Here is a 16,237-nt window from a genome sequence, read left to right on the forward strand (position 1 = left end):
ACTGAATCTGATACCTGTGCCGTTTGACAATTAAGTAAATCCTGGTGTAAACAATAGTTGTAAGAATAACCCCTACACACCCCATAATCAAAAAGGTTAACAGGCAAACGTCTTGCAGATTCAAAAAGGTTAATAAAGAATTGGATGCACTTAACATCCATGTTGCGATCACCACAACAACAACACGCTTATGAGTTACAAGTTCCTGGTATCTGAGATGCAGATGAACAGCTAAGAACCTGTCTACACTCACAGCGACAACACTCAAGAACGAAGCTTGCGAAAATGTGAGACCAATTCCCACGAAGGCCTTGTATGTGCTGCATTTTGGATCGTTCAGTTGTAACCACTTGACAAGGAATGACGTGTAAAATGGTTGAACAATGAAACCAACACCAATGTCGGAAACAGCAAGACTCAGTAGCAATGTTCTCAATGTTCTGGGTAGCGAGGACGTTTTTCGCACCGCGTAGATTGTCAAAATGTTCAACATGATGGCGCTGTAGGTTAAGAAATTGTTGAAAATACAATTGGCGATGTACGTCGATCGTAAATCATTCATGTCTAAGATGGAGAGGCTATACCTAAACCCCTCACAAATAGATTCGTTCATGATGGTTTTTGGGCCGTAAACCACGTCCTTCTCGTTACATCTGTCTATCACCTCTTGCTTTCTGTACTATTTAGCGCGCTACTCCTCAAAATCGTATTTAAACGACGTTCTATTTAAGCAAGAAATTAAGAAACATCGTGACATTTACTGTCGATGAACATGTATTTTCCTCGTTGTCGACGGATTGGAACTGTGAGACAGATGTTCGCAAAAAACATGAAGCCTTGTAATTTCTGGTAAAAATAGATATTTATTTGAGAGTTTCAACCAAACTAAATTTTAAGATCAAATCAAAACCATGGACCAAATACGAAACAAAAACTAAGCTGATCCACTTGAAACTTTAATCCAGGGACCATTTTTAAGGGTCATTTTGTTTTAAGTACATGCATTAACAGCAATAAGTACTAATGAAAAACTAGCCAAATGTTATTTCCATTATCTGAAACAAAAACTCTCAAGACATTTAAACAGTTTTGTAAAGGTCGGTATCATCTGCGAATTTTGTGGTTTACACGCCGAGGTGTAACAACAATGAAAAAGAAGGAGTTGGACATACTTAAATGTGGCTGAAATCCGTCGAACAGTTCGGTCAGAAATAACTTTTTCTACAATTCCTTACATAAATGATGACAAGTGTCGCTTTCTAAAAGCCCGGCAAATAAGATGTTGACGAAAAAAAAGATTCCCTGAAGCAAAGGGGAAAATCCACAACCTAAACCCCTTACAAATAGATTCATTCATGATGGTTTTTGGGCCGTAAACCATGTTCTTCTCGTTACATTTGTCTATCACCTCTTGCTTTCTGTACTATTTAGCGCGCTACTTCTCAAAATTGCATTTAAACAACGTTCTATTCAAGCAAGAAATTAAGAAACATCGTGACATTTACGGTCGACGAACATGTATTTTCCTCGTTGTCGACGGATTGGAACTGTGAGACAGGTGTTCGCAAAAAACATGAAGCCTGGTAATTTCAGGTAAAAATAGATATTTGTTTGAAAGTTTCAACCAAACTAAATTCTAAGACCAAATCAAAACCATGGACCAAGTACGGAACAAAAACTAAGCTGATCCACTTGAAACTTTAATCCAGGGACCATTTTTAAGGGTCATTTTGTTTTAAGTACATGCATTAACAGCAATAAGTACTAATGAAAAACTAGCCAAATATTATTTCCATTATCTGAAACAAAAACTCTCAAGACATTTAAACAGTTTTGTAAAGGTCGGTATCATCTGCGAAGTTTGTGGTTTACACGCCGAGGTGTAACAACGATGAAAAAGGAGTTGGACATATTTAAATGTGGCTGAAATCCGTCGAACAGTTCGATAAGAAATAACTTTTTCCTATGATCATCCTAATGGTGTATTTCGGTTAATTGTTGCAAACGAAACCAACTTCTGGTTTCTTTGATCTTTGATGAGCTTTGTATGACGAGGAAATTTATTTAAGCACTAGTAAAGCTCTTTACACATAAACTGAAACAACAAGCTCAGTTTTCTGAAACGGGGGTTCATTTACAAAAAAAAATTAACTAAACAAAAAACCTCCCGCTTAAAGGTTAACTCGCCTATTTGTTAACTGTCTGTTGGATCCCTTCCTTATCAGTCAATCAAAACGCAAGTCAAATTACTCCACCGGTGATAATAATTAGCCTCACTGGTTAAGATGTAAATTTTCACCGGTCTGTAAAAGCTTACTAAGAAAACTCTGAGATGCCTGCTTTTTCGCGAGAGGAAGGGCGGGAAGGAGAGAGAAAGGGAATTCCTTTACAAAGATCATAAATCTAACTACAACGAGCGACAAATTATAAGATCTTTAAGAGCTGATACCAATTGCCCATGGGTGTAACCATATTGACAAATAAACCTTAATTAGCTTGCTTCTCCACTGTCCTTTGAAAAAGTATTAATTCTCTCTTGAGTCTGTTTACATTGTATTTACAAACAATCTAAAATCTTCGGAAACAGGACCACTTAAAATAGCCCTTTTGTACAACTTCTGCGTAAAACAGATCACGAGATTAAGGTTAATGGCTTGTATGTCAATTTATATAAACTAAAACCTTTTAATCCTTGACTATGGTGTTAACTTGCGCTTTTTTCCCCCACAATTTCAAAAGAGCCATGTTTTACTTAGAGCGCTTCATGAAGTGTCGTAAACGAAAGAAAATATACTAACAAGCCAAAAGGAATTGTAAGTAATACCAAACTGCCTGCGCGGCAAGAGTGAGCAAGTCGCGATTGATTAAATTTTGCATCCGATTGCAAAAGGGTATGGCGGGTGACAGACCAAACACAGGGCAAAGTTAAGCACAATGGTAAACCAATCGAATATTACCCCTCCTTTTAAAAAATAAATAACATAGCATACACTAATGCGGCTTCTACCTACCCGCGCTGAAAATGTCGTAAGGTGTTCAGTAATTGAGAACAATCGTTGAAACAACTAACTTCCGAAAGAATCGCTAAGTTTCATCCAAAAACGAAACAACTTATCTCAACCACTACCTTTGTGTTGTTCAAAGCTCTTTCCTAGGAAGGTTGTAATTCTTAAACTAAAAATAAAACCCAAAAAGAAGCGAGATATTGCCTGGCAAATAGTTCACTGATCTCGTTCAAGTGAAATCTTCCATTACCTTATAGAGATAACAGTCAGAGTAGTTGCTCTAAGAGATCAGAAGATGGCCTGAATTATAATCGTGAATCGTTGTTTTTGTTCCAAGCTTCTAGTTGATCATCTTGAACGAATTGTTTTGCGAAGAGTTGGTTCAGTCTCATTTTTCATTGTCTGACTCAAATATATGCGTTCAACTTTATCTTAAATTGCGTCTTCGATGTCTTAAAAAGTTGTTCGCATCTGACTGTGTGACTACCTCAGCTACCTCTCAGTTGGGGGAACACGGTTTGACTGTAGAGCGACGTAGATGTAGACTATTTATGAGCCTTTGTCACTATAACGTACAAAGTTATCTTCTGGGTTGGGAATGTCCTGGTAGTGTCAACTCATGGCAACTCGTAGGTTTTTTTTTGCACTCGAGGAATAAAAGTTAGCAACAATTAAAATCGATGACATGGAATTTAAGGATTCTTGACGAAGTAAAATCACACCAATTATGAATGTGAAATGCGATTTTGGTTCCGAGACATGTTCCGCAGTGCGTTTAAGATCGAGTGCCTCATGTTTCTCATCCTCCAGCAGTAAATTAAAGGGTTCAGGGATGAGTTGAGAAACAGTAACGTCAACGATACTACCCAAAATCTCTTTATGGCGACACTTGGATGTTCAATCCTTACGCAGATTAAGAAGGGCAAATAACAAGCTAGTAACAAGATGTATACATAGAAGAAACTGACAGCCGAATGAACTAGTTTTTTACAACGAGCCATTTCAACAGTTTGTTCCACTTGATGCATTTGTAAGGATTGTATCTGATTCTTGTGCCGCTGTGCAATGAAATAAATCCTGGTGTAAACAATAGTTGTAAGAATAAGGCACGTAACCCCCATAATCCAAAAGATTAACCAGTAAACTTCTTGTAGATTCCAAAAGGCTAATAAAGAATTAGATACACTTAACACCCATGTTGCGATCACTACAACAACAACACGCTTATGTGTTACAAGTTCCTGATATCTGAGATGCAAGTGAACAGCTAAGAACCTTTCTACACTCACAGCGACAATATTCAGGAACGAAGCTTGCGAAAATATAAGACCAATTCCCACGAAGGCCTTGTATGTGCTGCATTTTGGATCGTTCAGTTGTAACCACTTGACAAGGAATGACGTGTAAAATGGTTGAACAATGATACCAACACCAATGTCGGAAACAGCAAGACTCAGCAGCAATGTTCTCAACGTCTTGGGTAGTGACGTCGTTTTTCGCACCGCGTAGATTGTCAAACTGTTCAACATGATGGCGGTATAGGTTAATAAATTGTTGAAAACACAATTGACGATGTACGTCGATCGTAAATCTTTCATTTCCAAGATGGATGGGCTATATTTAAACCCCTCACAAATAGTTTCGTTCATGATGGTTTTTGCGCCGTGAACCATCTTCTTTCTTCTCGTGGCATCGGTCTATTACCTCTTGCTTTCTGTACTACTTTCTTCCCAAGATCACATTTAAACGACGTTCCATTTAAGTACAAAATTAAAAACTATCGTGACATTTCCTGTCGATGAACATGTTTGTTCCTCGTTGCCGACGGATTGGAACTGCGAGACGGGTGTTCGCGAAAAACATGAAGCCTGGTAATTTCTGGTAAAAATAGATATTTGTTTGAAAGTTTCAACCAAACTAAATTCCAAGGCCAAACTCAAAACCATGGACCAAATACGGAACAAAAATTAAGCTAATCTTCTTGAAATTTTAATCCACTGTGAGGGACCATTTTAAGGGTTATTTTGTTTTAAGTAAATGCATTAAAAGCAATAAGTACGGATGAAAAACTAGCCAAATATAATTTTCTTTAACTGAAATAAAAACTGTCAAGACATCTACGCAGTTTAGTAAAGGTCGGTATCATCTGCTAATTTTTTGGTTAACACTCCAAGGAGTAATAATAACGAAAAAGAAGGAATTTGACATATTTAAATGTGGCTGAAATCAGTCGAACAGCTCGGTCAGAAATAACTTTTTCTACAACTCCTTAGATAAATAACGACAAGTGTATAGCTTCCTAAAAGCCAGGCAAGTAAGATGTTGACGAAAAAAGATTCTCTGAAGCAAACGGGAAAATCCAAAACTATTATCTTAAATTAAGGAAAAAATTTTAACCCTTGACTCATATGTGAGGTTAAGTTTTCCTTTTCTTTTCAAACTTGCGACATTTGATGTAAAGCGCCCAGCTCTTTTCGATTCATTGGCGAAAGCACATTGTAACTTTGAACCAAACCGAGCGTGAGCAGCCACGTATCAAGAAGAGCGGATCAGCTGAAAGTTGAGCAGGCTTTGTTTAACGATTAACAATGACCGTATATGGCTACTTTGGAACAATGGCGGAAACAGCTTTAAAATACACGCGGGATTTTTCAAAATTTCCGATTATCATACGAGCGGCAACCAACAAAGAAGGAAATATCATAATAAACCGCTAATAACTCCAAGTTACACATATATTATTTAGGAAGTAATATAGTTTGTCTCACGATATAGTCATTTTATAAACTGTTATTGCTAACCTCTACATGGAGTGTTTTGAATTTCAAGAGGAGGTAATCACTTTATCGTTCCCAACAAGCCTTGGGATCGGAAACACTACGTAGACGACACCTTCACCATCTTCGATCGCGAGAACTTCGATAGCTTCCTGCAGCATCTGAACCACACACAGCCTACCTTCACTTCACCGTGGAGAATGAGACCAAGAAAGGGGGAATGGGGAGAGCGTCATTGCATGACGTTAGCTCCTTTTTGAAGTTGCCATGGTGGTCTACGAACTAACAAGAAACAAACAAGCTTAAAAGGATCTAAACGTTAGTTCGCTGGACTCATGAATAAATTTTTCCCTTTTATGCACAATTCAGGATGACGACCAATTATGTTTTCTGTTCTCCTGGGTTAACATCTCAGTTTTGGAGTAGAATAAAAGGTTTAATAAGGTTTTATTCTTCGGATTGAAAAAGGGAATGAGGATTTGCCGAAAAAGAACAATTTTGAAAAAAAAATTTTTACAAATTTTAAAAGCAATCCAATTATAATTTATAGAAAAGAAGCCTCTTGAGCAGTTTGATGATACTTTACTGACTATCCATTCCGATCTGTCAACTTAAGTAAAGAAATACGCTTTTATTATTAGAAATAACGTCATTTTAGGCCATTAACTCGGATGTTAATTATTCCGTCTTCTTTACGTTTAAATAAAAGCGCACTTCCTTCTTAAAGAAGTATCTTGGTTAATTGTTGCAAACGAAAACCAACTTCTGGTACGTTTCTTTTATTTAAATCGTTGGAGAAACTTGTCTTCTAGCTTCTAACTGTGCCCCACATCTGCTACACCTTAATGAGCTTTATATGACGAGGAAATTTTTTGACCATTAGTACAGCTCTTTACACATAAACTGGAATATCAAGCTCAGTTTTCTGAAACGGGTGTTCATTTAAAAAGAAATTTACCTCAGCAAAAAAATTCTTCCGCTTGAAGATTACTCGCTTATTCATTAAGAGTTCGTTGGATCGTTATCACTCAATCAAAACGCAAGTTAAATTACTCTACCGGTGATAAAAATTAGCCCCACTGGTTGAGCTGTAAATTTTCACTGGTCTCGTAATGCAAGCCTAACACATGTTCTATTTACATCCTGTCAAATTCAAAACTCGACCTCATAACTTTATTGAAAAATGTCATTGCGTTCTTATAACATTTTGCCTTCTATCCTCCTTAAACATCATGCAGTCATTGCATATCTCATAGCAAGTTTAACACTTATCAAAATAGATTACATAGAAAGGAAAGGTTTAGGACCAACGTGATGTGCGATTTCTCCGCAACAGCAAGTTCCGTATAACGTCCATGAAAGCACGTCGAATGTGTCGCATCTTCCAGCAGTAAATTACAGGATTCAGGGATGAATTAAGATACAACAGAGTCAAAGAGAAAAGAAAAAGTTTCTTTAAATTGGTGCTCGCGTTGTTTACGCGAATGGCTGCGAGGCAGATAAACAGTGGCAAATAACAAACTAAAAACACAAGATACACATAAAATGTGACGGTGGCAGAATTGATGAGGCGAGTAAAATTTGCCACTGAGCTTCTATGTTGTGCTTGGTGTATATGCAGAGACTGAATCTCATTTTTGTGTCGTCGTGCGACCAAATAAACCCTGATGTAAACAAACGTTGCGATAATAAGACAAAAAACTCCACCTGTCATACGAAATAGCCTTCGATCTTGGTGTAGGTTCCAAAATGTAAGTATAAAACAAACAGCGCTAAACAGCCAAATGGATACAACCACAGCAACAACACGCCTGTGAGTCACAAGTTCCTTATATCTGAGATGAAGATGAACAGCTAAGAACCTGTCCACACTTATAGCCAGAACACCTAGGAACGAAGTAACCGAGAAAAAAGTACCGCACATTTGATAAACCATTGCGATGATACAGTTAGAATCATTCTGTTGCAACCAGTTGATAAGAAGGGAAATGTAAATTGGTTGAACAACCAAACCAACACCAACATCAGAAGCAGAAAGACTCAGAAGGAACGTTTTTAAAGTCTGTGGTAACGACGAACATCTTCGTATCGCGAAAATCGCTAACATGTTCGACACAATGGTGTTTTGAGCGAGTAAAATGTTGAAGACACAATTGCAGATATACGTGAAACGCAAATCTTGAAAGTCCGAGAACGAGGGATAATGCTGAAGCAACTCGTCACAATACACTTCGTCCATGATTATCGACGCGATTCGTGAGCAAAATAGTTTCTTCCTTCGGTTCCACCGGATCGCTGTAGCACCGCTATGGTCACTCTCGAAGAAAGTTGAGAGTTATCTTGAAGATATTCTCTTCTAGGATGTCGCAGCTGAAGTGCAACGTCAAATTCAGACGAGTTCTTTCAATTGCTGATGTCGCTGGACAAAAGGGAGACGTAAGTAGTAGTTGATTAGCGGACAAAGGTGTCATATGGAATTACAGAAGAAAAAAGTTAAATAATAGTTTAGCCAATTAATTATGAAATATGGCTGGAAATGATGCATATTACTCGTATTACGCTACAAGGTGCTACAGAGTCGAAATAAAGAAATACATGTCGGCGATTTAGAATTCCCGTGCATTCAAATCCAGATGTTTCCTCTGTCTGGTGTTTGCTCGACATCGTCAAGTATCGTGGGAATAAGTTCAAATTTTGGGTCTGTTAACTTTCAATTAAATCCTTAATGAATTGGATCAGTAATGAAAGTGCGATTGACACAGGATTGTATTTGCCAAACTAACAAAACATTTCCATATTTTCGATTTGCTAACAGTTAAATATCTATTTTATTTCAATCTTATTATGTTACAGAACACATTTTAACTGCGGTAATCTGAAAAAAGCGAAAAATAGTTAAGACTTCCTGGCTTTGAGCTCTCACATCAATAATACAGTACATCAAGAGAGAAGGTCATAATTACCGTAAATTCTTGTTCATACATAATTATTTAATAACATCTCGAACAAACAGCCATGCTCAAGCTCGTGTCATCATATTAAAATGCCACTGGCATAATTAAAAATGATGACACGAGCGATGAGTCACAGGAGCGGTACCTAATTTCCAAAGCTTAGTTTTTCTTCTGTGTATTTTATAAGAAACTTCCTTCAGAAGAAAAGATAGTTGATTGGAAATGCTTTTCGAGAGATCTTGCGAATGATTTGTTCTTCTAGTCTATTTTGACAGCTCTTGACAGGTGTATTCTGACCATTATGTCATTTACACAGCACAACGATCCAATCGCGTGCACTGCAGGCCTACCCTAATCACCACTACATGCGTCCCGCATTTGCGAGTTGCCAAGACAACGAAAAGTCAAGAAATATTCACAGTAAAACAATTACAACTCGTTCACTCATTCGATAACAAAGAATAAAAAGAATAACCGATAAGGCTGCTTATTGTCTAATGTAAATTATAACATAGCTAGTAAATTTGTCTAACGTATAAACCAATTGTTAAGAGAAAATGAAAAAGTTATTGACATCAAACTGGTATTTCCTTCAAGATATCAGAAGTAAAACTAGATCATACTACTTCCGTTATACTTTAACAGTCAGAGAAAGATTGCATTATATACGATTAAGTTGTGTCATATCAAAACTAGGTAATCACAACGACCGAACAGAATGATGAAAACTTTCAGAAACAAGAAAACCGCAAGAAGCGTGAGAAAGCGAGAATTAGTGAATAAAATTTCTTTAGCTTTGCATATGATTGGTTTCACACACAGTTTATTAACAGGCACATCAAAACTTCACTTCAATCACTGAAACTTTGGTTGAAATTCCAGATTCCACTTAAAAGCAGTCCGTACAGCGCAGATTTCAAGTGGCCCTTGATAATCAAATTTTTTTCTATTATTAAAACTTTAGAAACTGATTAACTGGTTCTAAGATAAGTGTAATACGCGGTTTCTGTACCAAAACATCTTCTGCAGTATGTCCTTGACAGCACATCTAACGTGTCTCATCTTTAAGCAGTAAACTATTGGGTTCAGAGATGAATTCAGAAATACGACAGTATATGAGTAAAAATAAAATCTCTTCATAGCGTTACTCGTGGTTGTGGTCATCTCGGCGATGGCTAAATGAACAATAATAGGCAAATAGCAAGCTAGAAATACGAGATACACGTAGAATATACCGACCACAGATTTAACAACGGAAGCAACATTTTCTATTTCGCTTCTGTTTTCTTGTTTTAGCTGTCCTTTTAGAGCCTGCATTTTCTTCTTATGGAGTCGAACAGTTAAATAAATTCTGATATAAACCAATGCCGTGATAAGAACAGACAAAATAACAATTACTATATAACATAACGAATGAACTAAGGATGAGACCCAAAGATGCATCGAAGAGCCAGATGCGCTAAGCAGCCATATTGAGATCACTACAACGACAACGCGCTTGTGAGTCACAAGTTCCTGGTATCTGAGATGAAGATGAATAGCCAAGAATCTATCCACACTTACAGCCACGATACCTAAGAATGAAGCTACAGAAAACAAGCCACAAATTATTCCAAACACGTTAAACGTGTTACAGCTGGGAATGTTTCTTTGCAAGCACTTGATCAGCAGTGACGAGTAAAATGGCTGAACAAGCAAGCCAACACCAACATCAGAAACAGCCAGGCTCAACAGCAGTGTCTTCAAATTCTTTGGCAACGAGGACGTTTTTTGCATCGCGTACATCGTCACAGTATTCAGCAAAATCGCGCTAAGGGACAAGAAAATATTCAAGGTACAATTTAAGATGTAAGTGAAACGAAGAACTTTGGCTTCTGTGGTCTCAACGAAAGAATACATCCAAACTTCGCAATTTGCAATTGAGTCATTCATGATGTGATCTTGTGGAGTCAGCATTGACTGAGCAAGGATAATCCTTGTCGTTGTGGACAGGCAGGTGAAAAACAGAAATGCACTTGTCCAAACATTAAATATGATACATATCACAAATTTTCGTATTTGCATTAAAATGAAAGATTCTTGACGTGAGTTGGCGATGAAAGCTTGTGTTGTGCCAATACAATTCAGTTTCGATTTATCAGATTTCTCTTACTCCAAGTCTTCCGGAAAAAATAACTGATATAACCATATAACTATACATATAACTGATATAACCATATCCAGCACCACATTTAAATGTGTCCTTAAAGCCTCACTGTTGAGCCCAAATTTAAAATATCAAAAGTAGCCTATGATACTATCAGTTTAACATCTGTGTCAACTTCGGAAAAAACCGAAACATAGAAATTCTTTTAATTAGCTCTCATCTAAAAGTTTCGCATCGCATTATTGAATTACAGACACAAATATTTGGCAACTTAACCAGAAACTCCTGCATTTCGATTATCTGTAAAGGAAATTCACCAACTTCACTGATTTAAACAGTAAACTGCTCTCTCTTAAAATGAAAAAAAATTTTCTCCGAGTTTCATGATGCGCCGATCACACCTATAAGGATATTTCTGCTAGGGAAACTTTTATTTTTAATCGCCACAATCCTGAAATGATTGTTAGATGTTCATTGTCTTCTGCTGTCTTCCGTAGTGTCACGGCAAGAACTGAAAACAATGCTTTGGTGGCTATAAGCCAGAAATCACAAAAGGGCAGAACTCAATTGTGTATCAAGTGCGAATGTCGAACTACTAAGGTACTCGTAAATAAACAATAAATAGCACAGAGAAACACCGGATCAAACTTGGATCAAGATCAGAATTCTATTGTTACGCTCACTCACTCACTCATCTCAACATCTTCGTCTCCTGTAGGAGGCAGTGGCCACAAAAAAAACCCCGCTAAGTGTCACTAACAGAATTATCGACTGCCGAGTAAACTCAAAGAATTCACCTGGGGTGCATGAACAATTTAAAGTATTTGTTTTCAACAGATAAACAAGAAAATAGTTTAATTGAACATTGGCCTTTATCTATCTTATTAACAATTTGAATGAAAGGTTGTCATAAATGTTATTGAAGAGGATTTAAGATTGCGTCCATTAGTGAAGATCACGAGCAACAGTTGTCTTGAACTGAAACATGCTTTTCAAAGAGCCACTTTTGCTGCAAAGCCGTCAAAATTGTTGAAAATTTTCAGGATGTAAAAAGGGGAAACTACTTATCAGATATTAAAAGTTAAGAGGATAGTTTCAAGATATCGTGGAAGAACAATGATAAAACCGACGCGATTTAGATTGTTTAACTTTCGGACATCAGTAACACAACTGCTGTCTGTCTGTCTGTATCCAACTTTTAAGTAAAATGTTCCACCGTCATATCTACTCACGCGATTATGGACACTAAAGATTGGTGGGAGCTGATTGGTCCAGTATAGTCGATCCAAGAGATACGATGGCCACTTGCGCACTTCCTTTGACAATATGACGCGTTAGTCAAACTTGCAAGGAGGGGCAAAATTTCTTAACCGAAACAGTAAAAGAATAAGGTCACTTTTCTCTTAATTTTTTATATAAGTTCAAAAAACACTGGCCTACAGTGGAAAATTAATTTAGTTAGCTCTTAAATTCTTGTCTTAAGAATTCACTGTTCAAATTTCCTAAGTTTTAAAAGCAAAACTTCAATGAGTGCGACGAACATTGTTCTGTGTCTGGTCTAGTTTACTTTTTTATAATGTCGACAAAAACATAGCTCATCTTTCAAGAAAAGTGTGTAGAAAACCTATAGAGTAAGTGCAGAAGGCTAACATGAAATGGAACTACGAGATCTTGTAGCAACAATTTACTGAAGACGTCAGTAGGACAGTTCGGAACTTCAATAGGTACCTGTTTGAGCACACGGGACAGTGGTCAGCACTGTTTTAGCGGATACATGGTGTAACACACATAAGGTAGTTTAACGTTTTCTAATTAGGGATTTAAACAGATGGCAAGAGTTTATTGTTGGGTAAATACGGCATTTTAAAACGATTGTCTACCATGGTTACAATTTTCATCAAAGTAAATATTATTCGGTTGAATTTTACTGTGAAGAAAATTCATCTCACGGTGTTTACTTTTGAATTGTCCCAGTCATTTTATCCGCAGGGAAAAACTATGAACGCGCCACTGACGCGCGGCTTGATGTTGTAATGTTCCGCAGTATGTCTATGATAGCGTTTCGAATGTGTCTCATCTTCCAGCAGTAAATAGCAGGGTTCAGAGATGAATTCAGAAATACAAAAATCGATGAGAAGAGATTAAGTCTCTTAAGAGCAATAGTCGGTCCACAAATAGCAATACCAACTACATAGGCAACAAACGGCAAATAGCAAATCAAAAATACAAGGTACACGTAATAGACACCAACCGCAGTCCTGATAAGGCTTGTCAAATATGTCATTTCACCAACCCGTTGAATTTGTTCTTCATGCGCTTCCTGTACTTGCAAGGACTGTATCTGATTCTTGTGGCGTCTTAGAGTGAAATAAATCCTAGAGTACGCAATTTTTGTCAGTAGAACACAACCAATTCCGACAAAGCTTACAGAAATAAAACGGATAGTATTAGGGACCCACAAGATCGAAAAAGCAATGAAGAAACTAAGCAGCCACATCGACATGACCACGGCAGTAACACGCCTGTGAGTCACAAGTTCCTGGTATCTGAGATGAATATGAATAGCTAAGAACCTGTCTACGCTTAAGGCTATGACACCAAAAAACGAGGCACCGGAAAAAACGTGCGATATGACATCGAATGCCCTGTAAGTAGGACAACCTGGGATGCTATGCTGTAAAACTCTGACCAAAATTGAAGTGAAAAACGGCTGGACAACCAAACCTACACCAACATCAGACACAGCAAGACTCAGAAGAAATGTCTTTAAAGTATTGGATAACAAGGAAGTTTTTCTAATCGCGTAGATGGTTATTATGTTCAACACAATGGTGGTACAAGAGAGGATACTGCTTAACACACAACATATAATGCTGGTCGAACGAAGATCGTCAACATCGGACATTTGCAGCAAAAGTTGACAAGGTGACATGATAGACAGTGGGACTCAATGCCTCTTTTTCAAAATGCGATGAAGTCAAACAGATTCTTTCAGGATGCAGAGGTGTAAAAACGATCCCCAACGAATTTCTCGTTAATAAACGGCAAAAAGTCGACAATCGTTTTATCTATACGCAATACTTATGCTTAATTATGCATTGGTCTTCAGAATTTTAATTAAAAAAGGAAACACAGTATGCCAGTGGCGAAAATATTTGTTCATTAGCGAGGGCATGTGTTTGTTAGGTAACTAGTTTTGCTTCTCGAAATGTGGAAATTTTCGACAGACACGGCAAACACAAAATTTAATTATTCAACCTTCCTGCTCAGGGTGAATTCAGGAGTTTGGTACGCACTGAAGTGGCAAATAAAAACCTTTTAAGAAATTCATTAAATCATACGAACAGTCACTCCTGTCCGTAACTTTCATTATAACCAAGAGCCCATTAATGGGCTCCTGTCATATCTCCGTCAGCAGGCTCCAAAACAAATGGAAATACAATATATATTGCGCAGTTAGAGCACTTCTAGCAACGGAAATTGAGAACAAGAAAGGCAGAGACACTGTAAGAGCTGCTCTCAATCATAGCGGGGATAAGGGAATAAATGAAGAAAAAGTTTAAAATATTATGTAAGAATATTCCTGTTTGATCCATTGGTCTCAAAGCAATAACACAAAGTAGGTTTTCCAGCCTCGTGCGTCATAAGGATATTTCAACAGGGATCCCACCTCTCAAATGAGGTTCTGAGTGGAGCCCTGGGCTTAGAAGCCGAACTTGATGAAAAAAATCCAGAAGTTGATTTAAAGAGAAAATGAAGAAGATATAACTATTAAAAAAAATATATATGCTATGGGAAATGTTACACCTGAAAATCTTAATGTCAGTAGAAATAACCTGTCACTGCAGTTAATCATAAAAAAAACTTATTGTTTAAATAAAAGCCATTAAGAAATATCCATCACCAAATTATCTTGAATAATTACACTGTTCAAAAAGGAACTTTTTCGCTTCAAAAAAATTTATCTGAAATGTGTAAGTTTCCTTTCCCTTAAGCAGAGTTTTCCTACTTTTATTCTACAGGTTTATTATATGGACCAGAATTTTTTTACTCTTTTCCTCTCCCTTTCTGACGACTTCGTTTCACCAACAAAGACGAAACACTAGCCCTGTAGGTCTTTATTACTAGAGCCTTAAATTGATATTAAAAAATTATTGGATGAAGTTTTCATGATATTCAGAATAATCAAAGTCAAGGTGGGGGTAATCAGCCGAAGCTGAAGGCTAAGGCTGGTAACCCTTCACGAGAAAAAAATGGTCACGATAGCGGTAAGTGGAATGGATAATTTATTTCTAAACGTGTAAAAACATAAAAATCATCAGCACATACTTCAATTGACGAAAAAAGTCTAAGCATTCATTTGACAATATGTGAATAAAAGCTGGTTGAGAAAGTAAATAGCAGTAAATAAGCTTAACAGAAGTAAACATTACAATTGTAAAAAGCGAAATTCAACTATTTTTTCGATGTCTCGTTAGATCAACGAAGTAGACCTGAAAGTCATGTTTTTGCTTCTTCACTGACGGCAAGCAACACAAAGCGTACGAACTTGACATGATTACCCCTAGAAATCATGCACCGCGGTCACACATAACATGATTACCCCTGACCTTGAGTGACCTTGCCATGATTATTGTTTCATCTATAACTAGATGACGTCCCAGGTGCTGATTTAGAAAATTCACTGTATAAGTTTTCGGCCAACCAGAAAATAGATAATTAGTCGAATGTATAATTATACATATTATCCATTATGTTGTCAGAGATCTAGCGAAAAAAATCTAATTCATAATTATTGTAATCCACCTTTACACAAAGTAAAGTTGCAGCAGTGAAGAAGAATAAAAATTTAGAGTCTTGGCACCTCACGTTAACGTGATCACCGGTACCTCGATAGTTAGTTTCCCCATCCCTGCGTCACGACAATGTATTTCGTACAACGTGACACTGCCTTCGATGGGGTTTCTCAAGGCGCAGTATCAACAGCTAGCTACAGCCACAAATGTCCACGTTCGACAGCTTTTAAATTTGTCGTAGAGTACTTTTGAGAATTATGCTGATTTATGAAGTTGTGAATAACTTAAAACAAAACGTTTATTTACAGTTACTTTTAATTGCATTGATACAAAACAAATTTTATTCGGTTTCCCGATGGAAATCTCAGTATCATAATTGCCTTGTTCTCACCTTTGCAATCCACAATAAAGACTCTTTAAGCAGCCCAAACAGTACCAAATTTCCACGCCACAAGGGTAAGTTTAGTTAATGTAATAGTCCTCTTTCCCAGGTTGTATCCTTGGAAGAACGTCGCCATGTTGTTTTTGTTCTGCATCGTTTCCCTCGGTCAGCTGCAAT

General features: G+C 37.2%; 4 protein-coding genes and 1 pseudogene across 5 annotated transcripts in view; all 5 read right to left on the reverse strand.

Annotated features, from left to right (window-relative positions):
* The window catches only part of LOC149038535 (adenosine receptor A2b-like), a 2,195-nt pseudogene extending 409 nt beyond the window's left edge, over positions 1–1,786 (reverse strand). Inside the window, exon 1 of the transcript XR_016180209.1 lies at positions 1–1,786. This exon is cut by the window's left edge and continues 409 nt beyond it. The product of XR_016180209.1 is annotated as an adenosine receptor A2b-like (transcript).
* Positions 1–14,017, reverse strand: part of LOC113669215 (uncharacterized) — a 14,426-nt gene extending 409 nt beyond the window's left edge. Inside the window, exons 1-3 of the mRNA XM_089183981.1 lie at positions 13,134–14,017; positions 5,807–6,064; positions 1–500 (exon numbers count right to left, since the gene is read on the reverse strand). The exon at positions 1–500 is cut by the window's left edge and continues 409 nt beyond it. Coding sequence (XP_089040107.1) covers positions 5,966–6,064; positions 13,134–13,814 — 780 coding nt within the window. The 5' untranslated portion in view covers positions 13,815–14,017 and the 3' untranslated portion in view covers positions 1–500; positions 5,807–5,965. The remainder of the gene's footprint in view (positions 501–5,806; positions 6,065–13,133) is intronic.
* On the reverse strand, positions 1,796–5,420 carry LOC113669217 (adenosine receptor A2b-like). The gene has a single exon (XM_089183978.1). It carries the CDS (start codon positions 4,676–4,678, stop codon positions 3,731–3,733), a length of 948 nt encoding a protein of 315 aa, XP_089040104.1. The 5' UTR covers positions 4,679–5,420; the 3' UTR covers positions 1,796–3,730.
* Positions 6,546–8,573, reverse strand: LOC149038536 (adenosine receptor A2b-like). The gene has a single exon (XM_089183979.1). It carries the CDS (start codon positions 8,019–8,021, stop codon positions 7,083–7,085), a length of 939 nt encoding a protein of 312 aa, XP_089040105.1. The 5' UTR covers positions 8,022–8,573; the 3' UTR covers positions 6,546–7,082.
* Positions 8,580–12,213, reverse strand: LOC149038537 (melanocortin receptor 5-like). Its single transcript, XM_089183977.1, has one exon. The coding sequence runs from the start codon at positions 10,798–10,800 to the stop codon at positions 9,718–9,720; it is 1,083 nt and encodes a 360-aa protein (XP_089040103.1). The 5' UTR covers positions 10,801–12,213; the 3' UTR covers positions 8,580–9,717.
* Positions 14,018–16,237: the final 2,220 nt, after the last annotated feature.

The sequence above is a fragment of the Pocillopora damicornis genome, chromosome 10 (assembly GCF_964200805.1).
Source record: "Pocillopora damicornis chromosome 10, jaPocDami1.2, whole genome shotgun sequence".
Lineage (NCBI taxonomy): Eukaryota > Metazoa > Cnidaria > Anthozoa > Scleractinia > Pocilloporidae > Pocillopora > Pocillopora damicornis.